Genomic DNA, 23,231 nt, shown 5'->3' on the forward strand with positions numbered 1-23,231 from the left:
AACGTCCCCTCCCAGGCAGCCCGCCCCTCCCCCACCAGAGGCACCCACTCTCTGACACTGATACGGCCAAAGTTTGGGGAGGAAAAGGGATCCGCTGGGCAGAGGGTATCCGGGGCTCGGACGAGGGTATCCGAGGCGGGGATGCTACAGCGGAGATTTTCAAGGCAGAGGCGGGATGGTGCTGCTGTCAGAGAAGGCCTCTGAGCTTGGGGTCTCAGGGGACCCCTTCTCTAGGAGCCTCCCGCTGCCCGAGAGAGGCGGGAAGCGTGCCCTGTGGCTCACGGTCGCGTGCACCTGGGGGCTTTGGGCCGAGACTTGGGCAGCTGCCACCCCCGGCCCTTTGATGTGACAGAGATGGAGACACACACACGCCTGACAATTAATTAATTGTGACTTTCACCGCACAGCGGCCGCTTCCTATTGATCTCCGCCCGTCTGGAGTGAGAGAGACAATTAGGAGGGAGCGCAGCAGCGGCAGCTAATTACCCACAGAATGAAAACCGTGCCTTCCAATTTATTAAACTTTTATCACAAAAATAACCTGGTCACTCCCTCCTGCTGGGAAGCAAAGGGGGGCGCTCTGGAGTGGCGCCCCCAGTTAGCCTCTCACAGATGCTGGGAGCCCCGGGAAGTCACGGCCGCCGTCTCATCGGCCAGGAAGATGGGGCGCACACCTGGGCGGGGGATGGGGCTGGGGGAGACGGGCAGCCACGCTGTCTAGACCCACCCTGAGGGGAGCCGGCAGAGGCCTCAGGGAGTCCAGGGGCTTAGATGGAGGCCCGGGAGGGACCAAGTGAAGCAGCAGTGCCCTGGGCCAGCCCCTGGCCGACAGGAGTCCCGCAGCCCCCGGCCCAAACCCCAGCAAGGCCGCCTAGGGTTGTCACTGCACCGTCCCTGAGCGCCAGAGAGAGGGAGAGGGACAGTCACTGCCATTTGACAGGTGTGGAAACCAAAGCCCAGAGAGGCGACTGCTCAAGGCCACACAGCACTGTGTGCTGATACTTGGGGCAAGTATTGTCATCCCTAGAGTCCCCCTTTTTCTTATCTGCAAACTGGAGGTGATGTACTTCCCATCCAGGAAAGCTGTGAACATTCAGGTAATTTTTTCTAACTGCCTGCACAGGCCCGCGGTGGGGCTGAGTGGTTGCCGTCAGTGACAGACAGGGAAACTGAGGCTCCTAGAGGGGGCACGTGGGCTGCAGAGGAAGCAGAGGACTCCCAGCCTCCCTCTCCCCTCTGGCGACGTTCGGGCCGGGCTCCTCCTCCCGGTGGCAGGGAGGGGTGCCCAAGGGAGTCACCCACCGGCAGGACTTCGAAGGACTTCGATGTCCTCAGATTGGCGTGGCTTTGGGATGCTCCTTCCTGACTGGAACCATAGAGGGGCCTCCCTCCAGTCCCCCGAGGCAGGCAGGGTGGCACCCGTTAGAGAGGAAGGCATGGCCACCCTGGGAAAGACGGAGGAGGCTGAGGCAGCACAGGCTGAGCCAGGCCCAGAACCCGGGTCTCCGGCTCCCAAGCCAGTGCCCCCTCCGAGTGCCTGGGCGGAGCCGCTGACCCTGGCCGGGCTCCGAGTGTTGGAGCCCAAACCCGTCACCCCAGGCCAGGCCCAGAGTCCAGCCCACGACCTCGGCTTCCTCTCCTCCCTGCCAGGGTGGCCCAGCCTCCAGAAACCCCTGCAGCTTCGGCCCCTGCCGGGAGTGGTGGGAGCGGAGGGAGGAGGGTTTATCCCACCAGCCCCTATCCCACAAGTGCCACCAGGTCTCCCAGCAACTGTTTGTCTGCCTGGAGAAAGCGTAGCAGTGGGGGCCCATGGGAGGGCTGCCTGGAGGAAGCCGCTTTCCCCGAGGAGGGACTAGCTGAGCCGAGGGCCATTCGCCCCTGTGCCTCTCCCCAGCCCCCCACTAATGCCCGGGGCAGCCGGGAGGGGTAGGCAGCAGGCGCCGTGCGGCTCACTCCGTGCAGAGGGCTGAGTGGCTCCCTCTGGGCACCCCTGGGCATCTCCTCGCTTTGAATCCAAATCCACTCTTCAGTCCCATCCATCCCATTAATTTGGCAGAGATCCCCTGAGCGAGCACCATGTATTTCTTGAATAAATACTATCTGGTATTTGTGATCACTTACTGTATGCCTGGCACTACCCTACTGACTCCATTAATCCTCACTACAGTGGCGTTAAGTGGCTTCTTCTATTATGTCCATTTCACAGATGGACACGCTGAGGTCCGGAAAGGTAAAGTATTAATAACTTGCCTGATTGTACACAGCAGGGCCAGGATTTGAACCAGGCTGTCTAGGATGCTTCTCTGGCAAGTGGCTGCCTCGTCTAGCTTCAAAAGAGTGTAGCAAGAGTCAGGAAGCCAGGTCATCTCTGACTCACTGCATTGGCACAAGTGACCAGCTTGGTCACACTCCAGAGGGAGGACTCTCATGTTTGCCTTTCTTCAAGGGGAGGTCATCCCAACAATATTCTGAAGGAAATGCCCTATTCTGGAAGAAGGGGGTAGGCACAGGCAGCAATAGCTAAGGTTTAATGTCATCAGAGACCTAAGGACAGGGGGTCTGGGCTCTGGAGACAGGAGAGGGCATCGGGAGGGGAGAGAAGGCGGACTGGCCTATGTCCACACTGGGCAGGCTCAGTGCCCAGGGGGCAGCAAGACATGCTCTGGTCCTGGATCCTGGCAAAGCTCTGGGAGTGGCCCCCAAGGTGGTGGCAGTAGTGGGGTGTCCTGACAGCAGGGACTTTGCACACCCATGTTCAGTGTAGCATTATTCGCAGCCGCCAAAAGGTGGAAACAACCCAAATGCTCATCGCTGGACAGATGGATAAATGAAACGTGGCATAATAATAATAATAACAGAATATTATTCAGCTTTAAAAAGGGATGAAATTCTGATACATGCTATAAGATGAATGTAGCTTGAAGACATCATGCTAATGAAATAAGCCAGTCACAAAAGGACAGGTAGTATATGGTTCCACTTGTGCAGGGTGCCTAGACAGTGAAATTCACAGACAGTGAAATTCACAGGAAGTGGGATGGTGACTGTCAGGTGCGATGGGAAAGGGTTCATAGTTTAAGGGGCATAGAGTTTCAGTAAGGGATGACAAAAAAGCTCTGGAGTTGGGCGGTGGTGATGGTTGCATAATGATGTGAATCTTCTTAATGCCACTGAAACATGCACCTCAAATGGTAAGTTTTAGGTATATTTTACGATAATAAAAAGATAGTTGTCTGGAAGGTCAGGCTGGGGTTCAAGACATGAAAAGCATGGGAGACATGGCCAGGCCTGAGCACAGAAATCCTAACCCAAACAGCACGGTGAACAGAGACTGCACCAGGCTAGCCCAGCTTCCCACCCAAGCTCAGCCAGGTCTTAGCCATGTGGTTTTAGGCAAGCCACCTGCCCTTTCTGAGCCTCAGTTTTCTCATCTGTGAAATGGAGATACCGCTAGTTCTATTCTCTCACAGGGTTGTTGCAAAGGCCGAATGAGGTCAAACTAGCGACAGTTTATTGAGCAATTACTACATGCCAGGCACTGAGTAAAGCACTTTACACATGTTAATTCACTCAACCATCAGCACAACCCTATGTGAATGTACTTTTATTGTCCTATTTTACAGATGAAAAAACTAAGGCTTTAGGAGGGAAGATGCCTACCCCAAGGTTACACAGTGGGAAGCAGAGACACTGGGACTCAGACCTGAGTTGGAAGGAGAGCCTATGAACGCCCAGGTGAGTCGCTGTGGCCACCTTCTTCTGCCTCCTCTTAGAAGTCTCCCAAGGCTCCTGCACTGGGGTGCCTCTCGTCTTATCCACTGCCGGTTTCTGGGAGTCTCCGGTGCCCCATGACCCGCTCAGTCCTGGAGTTATTTCTGTGTCTGCCTCCCCGAGCAGGATGCTAGCTCTCCAAAGGCAGATCTGGATGTTTGTCATTTCAGAATCCTGGGTGCCCAGCTCGAGGGCGCAGAACTGATGAAAGTCTGGGCACAGTGAAGAGCCCCGGCCAAGGACAGGACCCTGGACAGCTCCACGGGGACCAGCCAGGGATTGTGCCACCTGAGAGGGTTCTATGAGAAATGTTGTCAGGCACAAAAATATCCCTGAAAGATGAAAAGGAAGAGGGAGGGTGATCGAGACAGTGTCAGTGTAATAACCATTCTCTATTGGGTCATCCTGTGCTGGACAGGGCAGGACAAGCTCAATCATGCTGCAGTGACAACTACACTTGTTACCCGTCACTCCTGCAAAGCCCATCATAGGTCCAGGTGACTCCCCAGAGGAGTCGTCCTCCATGTGACACTCAGCGAGCCAGGCTACTTAGATGCTGTGGCTCCACCTGTGGCGATGCGAGCACTCCACGACCCCGGCAGCAAAGAGCACACTGGAGAGTCTGCACCAGCTATGTCACCTCTGCTCGTGTGTCATTGCACAGCACTGGTCTTGGACTCCCCCTAATTGCTGGGATGGGTGGATGGGATATGCAATTCTCCTGCGTGTCCAGATGTGCAGATGTTTGTAAGTGACAAACATTCACATATCACATCTCACTTAACCTTCATGGCAGTTCCTAAGCACACACAACCCTGGGAGAGTCAGTAGAGTCCAACCTGGGTTCAAATTCCAGTTCCACCACCAAACAAGCGATGGCCTCTCTCCACAGGGAGTGAGCTCCCCATCAGGGGAGGTATACAAGTAGAAGCTGGATGACCACTTTGGATGTCATAATCACCGCACATTAGTGTGTCATCTCTCCCAGAAGATACCTACATTTTATTTTTCAATTATGATTTATGGAAGTAAAATTTATATACAATGAAATGCATAGAGGTTAAATGAACAATTTGATGAGTACAATGTATACAACCCACGAATACACCCATGTAACTGACATCCCAGCCAAATATATAAACCAGTTCCCTTAAAAATCGCCTCTTGTCCCTTTCCCTATTCCCCCAATCCCTGCATTTTAAAGGAGACACAGGATGATGGCAACATTTAACACCAAGAAATGACTCTACAACGGTGGAACCTCAGCACGGCCAGGATGAGGACGGGGTGAGTGAGCACACAGGGCACAAAATCTTAGGGAGAAACTCACTCCTCGGGGTCAGTTCTGCATCTGCTCCATCATGAGAGTCAGCACCCCCTTAAATTTTGCACCCTGGGAGCCTCAGTCTCCTTAGCTAGTCCAGGTCCAGAATTTCAGGCGCGGCGGAAGAGAAGGGGTAGCTGGGAGCAGGAGGGCCACTCCCATAGCCTTCCCAATCACGTGTCACACGGCTGGGTGCACCCCTGAAAGGCAGCCCTGGGGGGACCGGGCCTTGACTTGGCAGCACGTGGGACGCTATGGGCCTGTCTTCATGCTTTCTAATAAGGGTTCCCGTTCACGGAACGCCTGCTAAGTGCAGCCCGTGTTGTAGTAGGTACCTCACGCACCGTCCAGCTCACAGTACAAGCCTGAAAAGGGTGTGTCATTATCCCCATCCACAGTGAGAAGGCTGAGGCTCAGGAAGGGGAAGTGACTTGCCCAAGGTCGCCCAGGTGGGGACAGAGGTGTTCAGATTCGGAGCCATTTCTCCAAGCCCGGAGCCTATTTCTCCCTCTGCCCTCCCCCGCCCCACTCCAGGACACAGGTGTGCTGCCGACCCTAAAGGTGAGCCCCACCGCTGCTCCCACTCTGGCCCCTCTGCCCCCTAAATCTGACAGGCCAGGCCCCCGCAGCCGCAGCCGGGCCTCAGGGCCGGGTCCCAGAGCCCGTCCCTCCGCACCAGCCGGCTTCCGGCCTGACAGCCTTTCCCAGGAGCAGGAGGGCTCGTTTGCATACTACGGGCTCATTTGCATACTACTTAGGAAAAGCCTTCGCTTTTCCCACCTGCAGCAAACTCCAGGCTGATTAGTTCTCCCCACATTGGAGAGTTAATTACTCTCCTGCGTGGACCGGGTGTTTATTTGTAATCAGCGGAGGGCTGGGAAGAGGGGGAGGGAAGTGGGCAGAAGCAGCTGTCATCAGCCCAAACACCAGCCAGCTCTGCGGGTGGAAAAGCCAGCGCTGCGCAAGGCCCGTGCCCAAGTCCCAGCCCCGCCCGCACACGCGCGCGGCCCTGGGCACGCCCTGGGCTCCGGGGACGGGGGGAGGGTTGGTTAGATTTGGAGCTGCGCGGTGCTGGACACAGGCCCTCGGCGAGCTGCTGGCGGGACAGAGACGGAGGCTCAGAGCGTCACAGCCAAAACGGCGGTGCTGGGACCCGGGACCCTGGGAAGGGGTCCCGGGTCCCGGGAAATATTTCTGGAAGTTGGAAATGGTCTCAGCTCCTGGGGAGATTTAGTGACCTGCTCCTGTCACTGCCATTTCTAAACCCTCCAGTGCCTGCCCCCCTTGTCAGATGCTGCAAGGTCGTGTCCAAAGATCTCGGGAAGGCCTAGCCAATGCGCCAAGGTAGGAAAGACCCTTTATGGTTGTCAGAGCCCCTCAAAGGGGCTGGGCTGCCCGCCTCAGATCACCCAGCACCTGTTCCACGTGCAGAAGCCCCACCCAGGGGTCGAATACGGTAGAGAGGGTGCAGTTTGGCAACGGTAGTCTCTTCTCTTCCCTTCTCTTCCTTTCCCTTCCCTTCTCCTCTCCTCTTTTCTCACTCATTCTCATTCTTCTCTTTTCTCACTCTGTCATCCAGGCTGGAGTGCAGTGGCATGAACTGCAGCCTCAAACTTCTGGGCTCAAGTGATCCTCCTGCCTCAGTCTCCCAAGTAGCTGGGACTGCAGGCGTGGCCCAGCCAGCAATGTTATTCTTAACCACTCCCCCAGGTGACTCTGCTCCAAGGAAACCACTGCTCTGGTTCAACTCCCCCCCTGTTTTCACAGATGGGGAGACTGAGACCCAGGGGGGTGACTTATCTAAGGACACCCAGCCCTGGGAATAGGACCCCAGTCCCCTGCCTCTAGTCCACAATGGCCTCTCCTGATAGAAGTCAGGGGCTCCTGGGGCTCTCCCTGGCCACTCTCCTGTGACCCTCATGCCTATGTGAGCTGCTGGGAACCCAGCGTTATCTCAGCCTTCTGGGTGCCACATTCCCAGGCTGCAGGGGCCCCTCTGCCCCAGGCCCACCCCTCCAAGGTGGAGGCAATACTTCCTTGTTGGCTCCCGAAGCCGCTCTGTTTGTTCTCCAAACTCTCTCCTAATCCTCATAATCTTTGCACATCTCACCTGCTGCAGCCTGGTGGCTTCCACCAGCTGTGCCCATGGGGAGCTCCTCCCAGAGCGGCTGCCCCGGCCCTCCCAGGCTGGCTCCTTCCCTGCCGGGCAACCAGGACAGCTGGGACCATGGGTTAGGGGGGCTCGATTTCTCCCCATTTTTCTTCACTCTCCCCCAAAGAAATCACTTTTGCCTTGTTTTGTCTTCTTTTTACATTTCCCCACCAAACTTCTCAACAGGTCATTGTGCACCGGCCTTCCACGTGACAGGGGAGAGAAAAAGGAGGGGATGGGACCTTTTTGCTAAGGGCCTGCCACATGCCAGAGACAAGCCCGGCTGCTCTCCGGAAGCCTGGCACAGTCTGAGGTCAATTACCCTCAGTTTGTAGGTGAAGCACCCACCGGAGCCCCCCACGATGCAGGGGGTCGCTCCTGCACGATCACACAGCCGAAGAGAGACAGTTGCTGAACTTGAACCCACACCGCCTCCATCTCTGCAACAAATGACTTGTTGTTTACGGCCCCTTCTGTGTTTCATAAAACAATCCCAAGAAGTGCTTTTATCTGCGGAGAGAGGCGAAGAATAAAGAATGTGCAGGGAAGATGTGCGGAGGGCTCTCCCGAGACAGCTCCCTCCCCAGGTCCCCAGCCCCGCACCACCAGCCAAACCCTGATCCTGCTGGGTGGTGGGGACTGGGAATGGAGGGGGAGGCCCGACAGGCCCGGGAAGAGGGTTTAGCAAGAAAGAGGAGGCTGAGACAGCCTGGCTGGGAATGAGAAGCGCGCAGGAGTGTGGTTCAGGCAGAGGGTCCGGGGGAGTTTTGGGTGGGGAGGGGGAGTTGAAGAGGCAGGTCTGGGGCAGTGGGCGTGAGGGAGCCAGGAGCATGGGTGTAAAGTCTTGCCCCCCTTGGTGTAAACTCTATGGTGGTGAGACGTACAGCAGAGAGCTGAGTGCGTATGGTCACGGGGCCAGGCGGGGCAGAGGGCTTGCACGAGAACATTCTTAGCAGCTTTCTTCATCGTAGCCCCAACTACCCACCAACAGGAGGATAGATACAGTGTGATACTGTGTGTGCAGACAATGGAACATCACTCAGCAAGCCATCTGAACTGGCCCACACAGCACAGGTGAACCTCGTGTAGGATGAACAAGCATGCTCGTCAAAAGAAGCCAGACGCGGAAGAGCACCTGCCGTATGATTCTATTGACATGAAGTTCAAGAACAGGCAGAAACACTGGCTACTCGCAGGTGGAGGGGAGCACTGCTGAGCAGGAGGGGAGCACTGCTGAGCAGGAGGGGAGCACTGCTGAGCAGGAGGGGAGCACTGTTGAGTAGGAAGGCACTCTTGAGGCAACTGGCTGGGGAGCTGGAAAAGCACATTCTGATGTGGGTGGGGGAAGAGGGTGTGTGTGCGTGTGTGAGCCGCTGAACACTGTGCTCAAGGTTTGTGCATTTTACTCTATGCAAATTATGCCTCAATTTTGTTAAAGAGAAAAAAGAAATACAAGAACCTCAGAGTCACATTATATACACATTTGACTATCTGCACTTTGCCTAATAAGATTCAGAGAGCGAAAGAACTAGAAATAGCAATTTAAATAAGGTAGGGGGTGTTCCCTCCAGGAGCCTATTTCTGGAGTGTGCAGGCATGGAAGAGATCTGCCGTCCTGCCTCAGCTCCTGTGAGCTCTTCTCTGGTCTAAACGCTTTGCCAAGAGTGTGGCACCATCTGTTTTTTTTTTTTTTTTTTTTTGGAGTGGCCCAATCATACCTCACTGTAACCTCCAACTCCTGGGCTCAAGTAATCCCCCTACCTCAGCCTCCTGAGTAGAGGGGGCTACAGGCATTTGTCACCATACCCAGCTAGTTTTTAAAAATTTTTTTGTAGAGACGAGGTCTCACTGTGTTGCCCAGGCTGGTCTCAAACTCCTGGCCTCAAGCGATCCTCCTGCCTTGGCCTCCCAAACTGCTGGGATTACAGATTCAAGCCACCATGCCCAGCCGGCTCCATCTTTAAAGATCCAATTTCTTTGTGTGTATGCTGTGGGGGAGGGGAGGGCGTTGGTTAACATTAGCCGACTGGTGCTTTACTGAAATCTGTTCTAACATCAAAGCCAAAACTGACAGCACAAGACTACTGTGAAATGACAATGTGTCTCCAACATGGCACTTTCCTAAGATTTTCTTTTTTCCTACAATAACCTTGACTGTGTACAAATGCTTGCCTATTATTGCGGATTTTGGAACCAACGCTCAAAGGAGATGTGACTCCACCCTAAAGAATTTGAGTAATTAAAAATTACTTTTTGGTTATTTCTTAGACCCTTGACCCCACTCTGAGACTGAGCCTCGCGGACTCGACTTTGGGAGTGTAACTGAGGATTTCCTCTGTCCCTACGCCTCCCGCCCCCCCCCCAGGAGTCTGAGCTCTGGAGAAATGAAAGAGCACGCCCACCCCACGCCCACCCCATCTGACCAAAGGTGCCCCGTTGTGACATTCACACGGCTATTGCTGACTCTTCTACTTCTCACACTAACGGTGTGCGTGCCTTACTATTGATGTCCTTTACACCCTTGCAACAACCTGATAAGCAGAATCATCCAACACTTGGAAATCAGGCAAATAGATAACTGGTGTCCTTTCAAAGTCAAATTAGAGCAGCATCTAACGAGCCCTCCTAAGGGTCATCTGACACTCTCGGGGAATGTCACTTTGCTCGGCTTATTACTTACTATTGATTTAGGGCCCAGACTCTGTACAGATGGCTGCTAGCTGGTAGGAAGCTGATAAGTTGCAAATTCCTTTTGTCTGGTAGAAATGCAAATGATTTTTTTTTTCCAGTAGAGAAGATAACCCCAAAGTTATGATTTTATTGTCCGGCAGAACATTTAACCAGTTTTGTATCTAACGATCTTATGAATATTCCAGAATTCTTGTCATTGTTTTTGTTGGATCTCTCTTCTCTCTCTAGGCACATATCATTTTTTTCATATCCATTGAACTAGCTTTACCACCCTGCTGGTTCTTTCATTAACAAGCTACAAAAAAAAAAAAAAAAAAATTGACATGTTCTCTCACTCTAGATTTCTGTAAGAACTGGGTATTTAATATTTTGAAAACTATAGTTCGAGAAGTTCTTCACAGTGTCTGATTCCTCCTCATGCCAGCCCTGCCCCTCTCTGTGTGGCCTTGGGCAGGTGGGGCTGGCCCTCCAGCGCTGGCGTGCCACGTTTCTAACTCCTCTTGCAGGAAACGAGACTGGCACGGTGCCAGCAAAGAAGATCGATGTTGGACGGGATGAGAGAGACCATTTGGGTCAAACGTCCTCCTCCCACCCACTCTCTCATCTGGGTAGATGGAGAAAATGAGGCTCAGAGAGGTTAGGTAACTTGCCCAAGGCCACACAGTGAGCTATGTATGGGCTGAGCCGGAGAGATTCTGGCTGTACTAACTTCCCGAGTCTGGGGCTCTAGGGAGAGGCTGGCAGGTGGAGCGCTGGGTCCCCTCGCTTCAACCAAAGCGTCCCCATGTGTATCAGTTTGATATATGTTGACGTCACACAAGATTGCAAACGAAAAAGGAGTCCCCAAAGCTGGAAAACCCTGGCTCTGGACCATCCTTCATCTGCCCATATCCAGCCGCCTCCCCTTATCTCCTCTCTCCTCTTCTTCTCCTCCTCCCTCTGGCAAAATTCTCAGAACACACAAATATGCTCATGAAAGGAAGCAGAGAGAGGTGGTCAGCCGAGGCCCGAACACACTGGTCCCCCGTCTGGGACAGACAGAGACACTTACTCTAAAGAAAAGTGTCCTCAGGGTCCAAGCTGACAACGGGGAAGTGCGCCGTGCTGGCAGGTAATGAGCGAACCGTCAGTGAGGATGAGTAAGGCCATATGATGCATTCACACGTTAACAGCAATTATCTCTAGATGGTAGAATTCACAGGCTTGTGCTGCTGTTTTTCAACGTGTTGATAAAAGCCAATGATTAAACATTCACCATATGCCGAGTCTTTTTATGTGCATGTCATTAAAATGTTATAATAATCTGCTAAGGCAGAATCTGTCATTCCCAATTTACAGATAAGAAAACTGAGGGCCCTGGAGGTCAAGTTATTTCTCAAAGTCATGCAGCTAGGAAGTGGCAAGTCCAGAAACAGATTGGGGTGCTGCTTTCTCCTTCCAACGCGCTGTTCTTTCTTCTCTGTGATTTCCCAGCTTCTGGCAATGAACACGTGTTTCTTTCATAATCGTGACAAAGTCCTACAAGTGACTGATTTTTAAAAAGATCCCTTCCGCTCTGATGTCCTGCGCATCTCTGGTGCTCAGAGCCTCGCCCGGCACCTGTCCGCCGCCCTGTCCTTGCAGACGCCCGCCCGCCGCCCCGCCCCCACAGCAGCTGTCGCTGGGGTAGGACGCCCCGTCTCTCAGTCTTGCTGAGGTCTGCTCAAAGTGTTCCTGGCAAGCTGCTGGCCCTGGGGAAGTTCAGGGGGCAGGCCTGGAGAGGAGAAGGGGAAGTGGGGAGGGATGTGAAACTTGGCTGCAGCCTGGCGCCACTCCTGCTGGGTGTCCCTCAGGCCCTGGGCGGAGGGCAGGAGCGTCCAGTTGGAGTCCACAACCAGAGGCAGGTGAGGCCAGAGCCCGAAAGGGAGGGGGCTGTGAGTGAGATTCGGGGGTCGGGGGAGCTGGCCCAGGGGGCTGGACAACAGAGACAGGGAGGGAGGGAGATACAGAGATTGGGGGGGCACGGATTCATGGCCCAGAATGGGTGAATGGAGGGACCTTAACTCTTTGGGCCAGAGCCTGGGGGAGGCTGGGAGGTGACGAGTCAGATCCACCACCTGGGGGTCTTCAGTTCCAGCCAGGGTGCCTGGGTCCTGGCCCCCAAAACGCAAGCAGCTGGGGATAGGCTGGGGGTGCCAGAGCCAGCAGTGGGACCCAGCAGGGGGGCCGTGGGGCAGCCAGCTGCCCGTCCTCCGCACGCCTGCAAAGAGCCAGGCGTGCGGAGCAGGAGCAGGTGTCGCGCCGGGTGTTTGCGGATTCCCGTGTGCACGCACGGCCCCGCCATCTGCGGGAGAGGGTGCTAATTAAATAAGGAGCGGGCGCTCAATAAATATTTGCTCAATGAAATCGATCATCTGTGGGAGTGTATGAATGTGTGTGTCCAGCCGAGTGAGCGATGGCGTCTATTCGGGTGTCGTTGCATGTGTGGGAGTGCGCAGCGGGCTTTTGAGTTTGCATGCCGTGTTTCGTGCGTGCCTGCACGAGAGGCCGTGCTCGTGTGTCTGTGTGATGAGATGGGCGTGCTCAGTTGCACGCGTGTGTCTGCGTGGGGTCCCGGGAGCCGGGCTGGGAGCAGACAGCGAGGGCCCTCCGGGCAAGTGTGCGCTGTGGGGGGGGGGGTTGTATGTATCCCGTGTGTGCGGGATTCGAGGGTGTGAGCTGCGTGTGCGTGAGCACGTCCGGCCTGCCCGGGCCCTGCCGTGTCTCCGCAGTGCCGTCATGGAGGCCCCCTGGAGATGGCTGGCGGTCTGTGTCCTGGCCGTAACCCTGGCCTCGGCGGTGACGCAGGACGTGTGCCGCGCACCCAACGGGCAGGACGGGGCCGCGGGAAAACCTGGGCGACCCGGGCGGCCAGGCCTCAAGGGGGAGCGCGGGGAGCCGGGTAAGCACCTCCCTCTGCACCCGGCCCCTCCGGCCTTGGCCCGGCCTCCAGGGTGGAGGCTTGGGGGTGGCCTGAGGAGCAGGAGTCCACCCGCCCCCACCCCAGGGAGCATTTCCAGTTCGCACTTGGCCCCGGGGCTGGGGCCCAGCCTTCTCCCTGCGCACGTCCCCAGGCCCCAGGACTCCGCATCCCCTGACTGCCTGGACCCCTTCTCTGTCCTCACCTCCCTCCTCTGGAGCATGGGCGGCGTTGAGCAATGAGTGTGAAAGGTCTGGAGGCAATGCCCAGCCCTTGGTCATTGTCCAGTCGCCACATGATTAGGCCCCAGATTTTAGACTCAGGAGCCTCTGCCTTGCTGCGTGACATCAGGCAAGTTACTGACCCTCTCTGAGCTAAGTTTCATCTACAAAACGGAGAAGTAACTGGGCCTGGCACATAGAAGGGACCAATTGACTGCAACTATCCTTTTTGCTTCCTTCCAGCACCCCCAGCTCTGCCTCTGCTTCCCTCTCCCCAGCCCCTTCAGGCTCCAGAAACTCTCATGTTCTAGAAAAAAAAAAGGCCAGGGGTGATGGAAAACGGGGGAGGCTGTCATGACCAGAGTGGGAAAGGAAAGTCTCCTGTAATCCCCCTGAGCCTCCAGTCCATGGCAGACCAGAAGGATTGCATAGACGCTTGCACTACTTTGCATCTGGGCATCCTACATGTGGTCCCCAAACCTGAGGAAGTAGGGTCAACAGCCTGGAGGGGTGTGGGGGGAACAGCCATGGGCAGGAGCACAGCGGAGCAGCCAGAGTGTGCTGCAGTTCCCAGAACTCAACACTTTCCGAAGTGCCAGTTCACACTTCTCTCCATTTCACAGATGAAGGGGAGGCTCAGAGAGGTTGAGACACTTGCCCAAGGTCACACAGCCAGTCAGAATGGATGTCTTGAAGGCCCAGGCACTTCCTTGCCCTCCATCCCACAGACGCAGGGGGTCCAGGCCTCTCCCTGTGGACTGGTGGGCGCTGGACCCTCGATCTGGTATTTCTCCCCGCAGGGGCCCCTGGCATCCGGACAGGCATCCGGGGCCTTAAAGGAGACCAGGGGGAGTCTGGGGCCCCTGGAAGCCCCGGCAAGGTGGGCTACCCGGGGCCCAGCGGCCCCCTGGGGGACCGTGGCGTCCCAGGATTGAAGGGCATCAAAGGCAACCCAGGGAACATCAAGGACCAGCCGCGGCCGGCCTTCTCGGCCATCAGGCGGAGCCCGCCGACGGGCGGCAACGTGGTCATCTTCGACACGGTCATCACCAACCAGGAGGGCCGGTACCAGAACAACTCGGGCCGGTTCGTGTGCGCGGTGCCCGGCTACTACTACTTCACCTTCCAGGTGGTGTCCAAGTGGGACATCTGCTTGTCCATCGTGTCCTCCTTGAGGGGCCAGGTGCGGCGCTCCCTGGGCTTCTGCGACGCCAACAGCAAGGGGCTGCTGCAGGTGGTGTCGGGGGGCACGGTGCTGCCGCTGCAGCAGGGCGACCAGGTCTGGATCGAGAGGGACCCCGTCAAGGGCCGCATCTACCAGGGCTCCGAGGCCGACAGCGTCTTCAGCGGCTTCCTCATCTTCCCGTCCACCTGAGCCGCCGGCGTGGCCCGGGCCCCCCACCCCAGCCCCCCACCCCAGCCCTCTGGCTTCTACAAACGGGGTGCGCTCCCAGCGCCCCAGGACTCGCTGCCCCGCCGGCCGCCCTGGCAAGGGCGTTTCTGAGAGCTCTCCCCGCAATAAACGTCTGACTGTGCGCTGCCGGGCTCCGGGTGTGGCTGCCGCTCGCTCTGCGCACTGGGAGGCGGGGGGAGGGCCGTCGTGATCACTGAGTGCGTGAGGGGCCGGCTCGGCCTCAGCGTTTCACATGATTTTCCTGTTTAGCAGGTCCTGGCAGCCTCGCCTGCCCGGGTTTGAATCCTGACGCCACCACTTACGCGTTGTCTGATCACGTGCATGTTACATAAGTTCCGTTTCCTCATCTGCAAGGGGGGACTAAGAGTAGCACCCACCTCGAAGGATGGTTGGGGGCATTAAATGACTTAATATACGAACATCATAGAGCAGTTCCTGGTTCGTAAGAGCTTGGGGTTTTAGCTATTATTATATTCTGTTTAATCTTTACACTCGAGCTCTGAGGAGGGTATGAGGACCCCACCTTACGGATGATGGCACCGAGGCGGGGGGCAGGGGAGCGTAAAGCCCCAGGTTAGTGTCTAAGGGGAGGATCTGGGACTTGAACCTGCGTCTTACTGAGGCCTGGGCCTGTGTGTGTAACCCCCACCCTTGCCGGCCTCCCCAGCCTCACGCAGGTGCCTTGCCACGCCTGGGCTGGGAGGGCTGGGGGGCGGGACCGGAGCGGGGAAGCACCTGGCCCCAGGCACCCAGCAGTCCTCAAAGCCAGGCTTCCTGCGTCCGGCCCTGGGCTTGCACCCTGGCAAGCCTGCTGGGCCCCCCGCCTGGGCTGGCGGCCGGGAGGACCTCGAATGTTCACCATGCCTTCCCAGGGTCCCACTCAACCCATCCGGGGGCTGCTCAAAGGCCACAAACCACCATGTCCTTCGTGCGTGAGGAAATTAGGAGCTCAGTCCTGAGCATGTCCAATGTCCCGTGAGTTTTCCCAAAGGAAGCTGGTTTTATCTGTGTGCTGTATACACCAACACACACACAAATCACACACATGCACACACAGACCTCCCTTGGGATGCACGTGGACCCACATTCCTGGACCGAGACGCATGCGCTCCCCCAGGTGAGGCCCCCCCAGCACACGCCGTGCACACGCCTCGGCATGCACGCTAGCCACCCTTCACGCCCACAAGACACACTCGGGAGGCAGGCGCTGTCACTGCACACAGCCCTGGGCTCTCTACCCGCCGGTGCCTGCTCTGCCCCCCTCCCCACCCCTCGGGCTGGGGAAAGACGGATCTCTGGGCACCAACCGTGCGCTGGACATCCCAGAGCCACCGGTGCCTTCAGTCCCAGCAGAACAGAGGAGGACACTGGGGCCACCGACCGAAGGTCACACAGCCAGAGAAGCGAGGGGCCTAGGTCTGAACCAGGTCTGCCGGCCCCGAAGGGTGGCTTCTCTCATTGCAGTGGGACTCGAGGAAAGTGTCAGGGGTGGGGGCCCCGGAGGAGCCGAGGAGGCCAGGCTAGAGGAGTGGCGGGTGCAGGGAGTGCCCGGCTGCCCCTCACCCAGATCTTGCTCACACCCGCCCCAGCGCTGCGGCTCACCAAGGCAAAGTCTGGTCCCCGCGAGAAGGGACAGAGCCAGAGCCGGCCAGGCGGGAGGGGCAGGGGAGAGCCGAGCGCGGGCCGAGGCTGCCACCTGCTGGACAAGCCGGGCGCAGGCGAGGTGAGGAGGGAGGACAGAGCCGTGCCACCGGACTGGGTGGCACCCACCCCCATACTGCTGTCCCCGGCCTCTGCCTGCCCGGGACTCCCAGGGCCAGTGTGTCGGCGACCTTGGCCTTGCCCCACGCTCTGCAGCCCCACGTTCCAGGGTGGAGGCACAGATGGGCAGGCTGAGGCCCTGCGGGTCTCCCGGTCTCTGGGTGAGGCGGGGCAGGGCTCCCCGCTGCCAGTGCCGGGCACAGGGCTAGGCACTGTGCTCACCACATGCACGGAGCGACAGGAAGCCCCCATTTTACAGAGGGGGACCCACACTCCGGGAGGTCCCACGGTGGCAGGCATGAGGTCAAGGTCGGGCCCCTCTGCTGCCTGCGGCCCTGGGTCCCTAGAGTCCCGTAGGAGGAGAGGGTGGGGAGGCGGCTTCCCTCGGCTCTGCGGCCTGGTCCCCACCGACAGCCGCTCACAGCCACGCGGGCTCCAGGCCCAGAGACCGGGGTGCCGGGGGGGCAGGCGAGCAGCGGGAGATGGCAGGATGGTGGGACCATCCATCGTCAAAGGAAGAGGCGGCAAACCTCGAAGCCAGGCCCCCAGTGTACGGAAGGGGAGACCGAGGCCTGGGGCCAGGGCTGTGTGCTGAAGACCTCGGGGAAGGAGAAGCCAGGCCTGACTCTGTAGCCAGGGCGGCCTGAGCACCGTCGCAGCTGCGGCCATGAAAGCCAGGCCATCCTTAGGTCCTCCAAGTGTGGCCACTGGGCTGGGGCTCATGGAAGTTTCTAGAACAAAGCCTGCCACTTGACAGGTGCGTGTGAGGCTTGTTTCTCAGGATAGCTGAACAGAGGGGTCAGAGCAAAGCTTTGGACACCAACAGACCACTCAGTGTGTGGCTTTGAGCAAGGAGTCACACCTCCCTGAGCCTCAGTTTCCTCATCTGTAAAATGGGGATAATAATGTCCTCCCAGGGACACTGTGAGGAAACCGAGTCTCAGGCACAGCAAACACCAACATCGGGCATTAGATGGGCTGGACCCAATTCTGGGGGACGACTGTGCCTCCCCAGGTCCTGTGTTCACACACACACACACACACACACACGCACACACACACACGCACACGCACACATACACACTCTCTTACCCAGATGCCGGAGCGGCCAGCGCACATTTCCTCATTTCAGACACCCATGACTGGGAGGGGCTGTGGCAGGGCTGCCACTGTGGCCAGCCTGGCTCAGCACCCAGAAGAAAGTGTCGAGTCAGGGAGATCTGTGGGAAAGGGGATGTGGGGGGGAGGGGGGAGAGGGGCCGGCCGCTCTGGACAATCCCTGCCCGTCCACTCTGCACGGCGGTGTCCTCCTGCCCGGGAGAGGGAGGAGGCCTGAGGACCTCTCTGTGACCCGGCCAGACCGCCCACCCCAGCGAGGCCAGGACCCTGTCCAGGTAAGGGCACATGGCGGTGTGTCCCCTGCCACCTTCCTGAACAGGGTGCCAGGGACCGCTTGGTCTGTGCGAGGAAGGAGCGCGCCACTCCCTGCAGGGCCGGCCCCATCCAGCCATGGCAGGGACACGAGCTGGGCTCCTGACGGCTGACAGGCAGGGGGAGGGCGGGCAGGGCAGGTGAGGGGCAGGTGGGCAGCCCGGCTCTCTCCCACCCAGCTCCTTCCCCAGGACAGACATGCGGCCCAGCTGCCGGCGCCCCCTTGGCCTAACCCTGCTGCTGCTCCTGCTGGCACTGCCCCTTGGGGCCCAGGCGGGCACGGACTGCTATGGGATCCCAGGAATGCCGGGCCTGCCCGGGGCCCCCGGGAAGGACGGGCACGACGGACTGCCGGGGCCCAAGGGGGAACCAGGTGAGTCTGCTGGCCTGCTCGGGGGTTGGGGTCTGGGCTGACCTGGGGACAGGGGACAGCAACGTGAGGCAGGGGGCGGTGTCCTGTTGCCTCGCCTGCCCGCAGGGCAGGGTCTCAGTCCCGGGGGTCTGACTCCCCCTCCACAGAGCTCAGGCCTCAGCCTCCCCCAGGGTGACCTTGGCACCCTCCCCGGGGTGACCTTGGACTTGGGCCCGTGCACCTCCGGGCTCCTCCTTTTCTTCATCTGATAATGTGGATAACAGCGAGGCGTCAGAGCACCTGCCCGCAGTGGCGGGGAGGATCCCGGGAGACAGGGCTGCGAAAGCCTTTGGCAAACTCTCGAGTGCTTGCGGGCTGTGACTCCATGGCCACACCCCCACCACTTGCCCCGTGCCCGCACCAGGGAAGGTGGGCCCACGCGGCGAATATAGCCCTCTCCACGAACCTGTGCAAGTTGCTTAACCTTGCAGGGCCTCAGTGTCCTCATCCGTACAATGGGGAGATGGTGGTACCTCCTTCCCAGGGGTGCTGCGAGCACTGAGTTTACGCACAAAACCGTCCTGAGCACTTGTCTGTGAGTGAGCCCCGCCGTCTGCAGCCAGCCTGGGGAGCCTGGGGCGGGGCAGGGCAGAGGGGACGGGGGTGGCAGAGGCAGGTGGGAGAGGGAGGCCAGTGGACCAGATCGTATTTAGGGTTTTGCCACCGTCATCTTCCCCCTGGCAATAGAAAGGGACTTTACCAACATTCTGGAAGGAATCCTCCAATTCAGCGTGAGCCAAATGGAGCCCCAGATCTGCCACTTTAGGGACCCTGTCCTGCACGGCTGCTCTGGCCGTCTCACTGCCCAAGTGGCTGATGGCCACCAACGATTGAGCCCCGAAGTACCAGGCACAGTTTCAGTTTTACAAATGAGAAAACCGAGGCCACGATCCTTCGAACACATGACTGACTCCCGCTTTGCGAATGTCAGAGCTGGAGTTCAGAGAGATTGAGCAACTCGCCCACAGGCACACAGCAAAGCCCTGTCCAGCTCCAGAGCCCCCCGCCCCGCTCCTCTCAGGCCCCCGCCCCACTGCTGAAGCCGTCACGAAGGGCGAGACGCTGCCCTGCTCAGCACCACCGACAGCCACCGCCAGGACCTGACCCTCCTGAGCACGCGTGCTGTGCGGTGCCCGGCACTGCGCTCAGCCCTCGCACACGCCCGCCCACCGCACCTGGCAGCGCTCTCCGGGACCTGTCCCAGCACACCCTTCTCTCCACTGAGCCAACACAGGCTTGGGGAGCGCAGGCCACATGGCCTGAAGCCCAGGTCTGCTGGGTCTGGATCCCAGCGTCCTAACTCGGGGCCTACCAGGTCACAGCCATAGAGAATCTGTCATGAGTGGGTCTGCACAGACACCCAGCCCTGTGGAAATGGGACGAAGAAAGGACACACTAGGGCTGGCAGGGTGGTCAAGGAGGGCTTCCTGGAAGAGGCGAACCTTAAGAGTTGGGTGTGGTTTAGACAGGAGGGGGGAGAAGGGTCTCACAGGGCCTCGGATCACCAGGGCTGAAACAGAATCCCATGCTCCAGCCGGGATTCAGCCAGACTTGTGTTCCAGGCCTGACTCCACCTCGTGCTGGCTGCACGGCCTTGGGCAAGTCTCTGACCTCGGTTTCCTCATCTGTACCACAAGGGAAGTTGGACAGGTCGGCTGTCGCGGGGCTGAAGTGGGCCGAGGGGGGCTGGGCGAGCCGGGGAGAACAGCCCCCCTCCTGGGGCGGTGTCTGTTCCGCTCCATCCCGCGGTTCCCACGCGCTAACGCCGGCCGGGGCGGCCCCATCTCAGGAACGGACACGGGTCTGTGGGACTCTGATGGTTATGCAGTGCGGAGGCCCTCGTTAAGAAAACAGTACAAGATGACAGATATGCCCTATTGCACAGGTGGGGGTGGTCACAAAAATCTACACGTGTGACAAAATTACATTAGGACGCCCCCCAACACACACACACACATGCACGCACGCGCACACACGCATGTAAACTGGTGACGCCGGCACAAGCTCTGTGCAGCACACAATGTCAATGTCCCGGTTTTGACGTTGCACTTTGGTTTTGCAAGATGCGCCCCTGGGGAAAACCAGGTGAAGGGTACATGGGACTTCTCTGTTCCTTTTTTTTCCCCCAACTCTCTATGACTGTATGATTATTGCAAAATAAAAAGCTGAATAAAGCATAAATCCAAAATTAGGCAAAAGGCTTTGAAAGGGCTAAGGCTTTAGCTTTATCAACTTCCAAAGAAATCTCTCTCTGACCAATCTTCTGATTTTCAACAAGAAGGAAGGAGAATCTAGACTTTTAGGTGAGTTCTGAGTTTGTTAACGTGGGGCTCTAATTTAAAAACTTAAAGGCATTGTCCGGGCCAAACGAAGCTCTCTGTGGCCTCCTGCCACCTGTGCCCGGCTGGCAGTCACAGCCATCGGCCCACTCTCTGAGGTCCTGTCCAACTCCGACCCCTCCTGATGCTGTCTAGTGCTACCGTCTCTGTGTCGAATGTGGAAACTGAGGCCAAGAGGCAGGGCAGCGCCTCAGACGAGGTCAGAGGGCAAGCCTGTGGAGAGGCGGGGCTTGCACTAGCCCCTCCCCTCCGGCCGTGCCTTGCTCTGTGTGCGGCTCCCAGGGCCATCCGCGGGAAGGAGATTCCGGACACCAAACACCAGGGCTCATTCCCTGGAGGACACCCCAGGGTCCCTCTTCCCGGTCCCCCGCCCCATCTCTTTCTTCCCGCCTGCCCTTTCTCCAGGAATCCCAGCCATTCCCGGGACTCGAGGACCCAAGGGGCAGAAGGGAGAACCCGGCACGCCTGGCTATCCTGGGAAAAACGGCCCCATGGGACCCCCTGGGCTGGCGGGGGTTCCCGGCAGCAGGGGGCCCCCCGGGGAGCCCGGCGAGGAGGGCAGGTACAAGCAGAAGCACCAGTCCGTGTTCACGGTCACGCGGCAGACGGCCCAGTACCCGGCGCCCAACGGCCTGGTCAAGTTCAACTCGGTCATCACCAACCCGCAGGGGGACTACGACACGGGCACCGGCAAGTTCACCTGCAAGGTGCCCGGCCTCTACTACTTCGTCTACCACACGTCGCAGACAGCCAACCTGTGCGTGCACCTGTACCGCAGCAACGTCAAGGTGACCACCTTCTGCGACCACATGTCCAACAGCAAGCAGGTCAGCTCGGGCGGCGTGCTGCTGCGGCTGCGGGCGGGCGAGCAGGTGTGGCTGGCCGTCAACGACTACAACGGCATGGTGGGCACCGAGGGCTCCGACAGCGTCTTCTCCGGCTTCCTGCTCTTCCCCGACTAGGGCGGGGGCCCGGCCCCGCACGCCGTCCTCCCCCCGCTTCCCTGCGTGGCCCACCGTGCTGGCCACTCTCTGCACCCTTGCTCAGGGCCCTCTCGCCACCCGATGGACTCCTCCTCCAGGAAGCCCGCCCTGGTTGCCACCATGAGCTCTCTCCCTCTTCTGAGCTCCTTCAGGAGTCACTGCTTGTACGGTCCCTTTGACACATAGCCAACACCTTCTGGTATTGTTATTAGTTTTGTGTTTCAGGTCTTGGAAGAGGTGGGGAGATATATAAATAAAAAATTAAATCGATAAATATGCACGGCTCAGATTCCTCCCTGCCCAGTCCTTGAACTTTACTTCTTCGGCGTGGCCTCTGCCGCAGCTGTCTGTGCTGCTGGACTCGGGGCAGCCAGGCGGTGCCCAGGAAAGCTCGGCTGCCAATAACGAGACACCCGGAGCCATTTGGCCCGGTGGGACAGAGACGTTCAAGTGCGGTTACCGGCCGCCAGTGGTCCCCAAGGGGTCATCTGCTGTCACTTGTTGGGGTAAGAGGCACTGCCGCCCTTAAAGGTAACCAAGCTCACAGGTAACGGGAGTGAGTTCGAATTCCGAGGTCTGTGCTGAATTTGGGGAGCACTTGCCACCCGAGGGCTTTGGGCTCGGGTGAGCACGGTGCAGGCAAAGACAAGACGTGCAATGAATCTGTGCTGAATGAAGGAGGGAGTTGGGGTGAATTAATGAATGCACAAGTGGGTAAGTGAATGACTAGAAGCAGAGCAGATGAATGAGTGGATAAAAAGTCATAATGCTAGCATTCACTGGGGACGTACTGTGCACCAGGCATTGTGCTCAGTCTTCACAATGTTCATCTCAGTGAGTGAGATGTGAGACAGAGAGAGAACTGGGCCCCCCATGCCTGGCCCACCCTGAATAACACAGACTCTGCGACCCCCAGGAGATGATCTAGAACTACTGCTGCCCGCAAGCTGTTAACTTCAGACTGTGACGTTACTGACGGTCGGACTCAGCCGCCGTGATCCTTACAGATAGCCAGGGAGGCCCAGCGTTTGATGTTTCAGGTGCAAAAAGACAAGAAGTGTAACTTTCCCATGCAGACTTCAGGTCCAGGCTCAGAGCCCACTGAGACCCAAGGCTCGCTCAGGCCTGGGAGGACCCGGCCCATCTGGCTGTCATCACAACTTGGTTCCTCAAAGCCCCGTGCAGTCACCGGCCGACTGAGGCGGGCTGCAAGAGCAGCTGCCCAGGCTGAGATCTGCAACCGACTCCATCCACTTTGGCTCTTCCGTTTGGGAAAGGGGCTGTGTCACACCTCCCTGCCTTTGCCTATGCTGTCCCTTCATCCCATAGAGCCCCAACCCACTCATACAAATCCCCCCTCCACCTGGATAACACACTCAACTGCCAGGAGTCAACACAAAGATCACCTCCTCCAGGAAGCCTTCCCTGATTCTCCCCTTTGTGTCTCCAAAGCACCCTCCATAGACCACAGATTCTTAGCTCTTTAGAGCCCAAATCTGGTGGTGAATAAAATTAACCTACAGACTAATTAAAATTAAAAAAAAAAAAACCACCAGATTTCTGGACCCAAGGCTGTCTTATAAAAGTCTGGCACAGACGGGCCTGTGGGTGAGTGGGCAGCTTGCAGGGGGACCTGCAGCGCCCGGCCCGGCTGCTGGCTCCCGTGCACTTCCCCGCCGGTGGGTCTGCGTCCCCACCGCACTGCGAGCGTCCTTGGGGGCAGGGCGCCCTGGGCACATGCCCGGCACATGGCAGCGGCACGAGAAACGTGTGCGATGGGAAGGGGGAGACACG

General features: G+C 58.0%; 2 protein-coding genes across 3 annotated transcripts in view; both read left to right on the top strand.

The window, feature by feature from the left end:
* C1QA (complement C1q A chain) overlaps positions 1-14,632 on the top strand; it is a 383,888-nt gene extending 369,256 nt beyond the window's left edge. The window contains exons 2-4 of the mRNA XM_075994850.1: positions 11,749-11,821; positions 12,689-12,858; positions 13,898-14,632. Coding sequence (XP_075850965.1) covers positions 12,696-12,858; positions 13,898-14,472 — 738 coding nt within the window. The 5' untranslated portion in view covers positions 11,749-11,821; positions 12,689-12,695 and the 3' untranslated portion in view covers positions 14,473-14,632. The remainder of the gene's footprint in view (positions 1-11,748; positions 11,822-12,688; positions 12,859-13,897) is intronic.
* A 2,886-nt stretch (positions 14,633-17,518) lies between these two features.
* On the top strand, positions 17,519-21,713 carry C1QC (complement C1q C chain). 2 transcript variants are annotated; one of them, XM_075994860.1, is made up of 3 exons: positions 17,519-17,666; positions 17,883-18,076; positions 20,860-21,713. In XM_075994860.1, the coding sequence occupies exons 2-3, from the start codon at positions 17,902-17,904 to the stop codon at positions 21,414-21,416; spliced, it is 732 nt and encodes a 243-aa protein (XP_075850975.1). In that variant the 5' UTR covers positions 17,519-17,666; positions 17,883-17,901; the 3' UTR covers positions 21,417-21,713. The 2 variants fall into 2 exon arrangements, with proteins under 2 accessions (XP_075850975.1, XP_075850972.1); XM_075994857.1 differs by having other exon boundaries at positions 17,520-17,666; positions 17,895-18,076.
* Positions 21,714-23,231: the final 1,518 nt, after the last annotated feature.

The sequence above is a fragment of the Microcebus murinus genome, chromosome 2 (genome assembly GCF_040939455.1).
Source record: "Microcebus murinus isolate Inina chromosome 2, M.murinus_Inina_mat1.0, whole genome shotgun sequence".
NCBI lineage: Eukaryota > Metazoa > Chordata > Mammalia > Primates > Cheirogaleidae > Microcebus > Microcebus murinus.

Bases quoted from the DNA above. Each gene is read 5' to 3' on its own strand.
- C1QC (XM_075994860.1), top strand. From the start codon at position 17,902: ATGCGGCCCAGCTGCCGGCGCCCCCTTGGCCTAACCCTGCTGCTGCTC. The intron at 18,077-20,859 runs GTGAGTCTGCTG...CCCTTTCTCCAG, and splicing joins GGGGCCCAAGGGGGAACCAG to GAATCCCAGCCATTCCCGGG.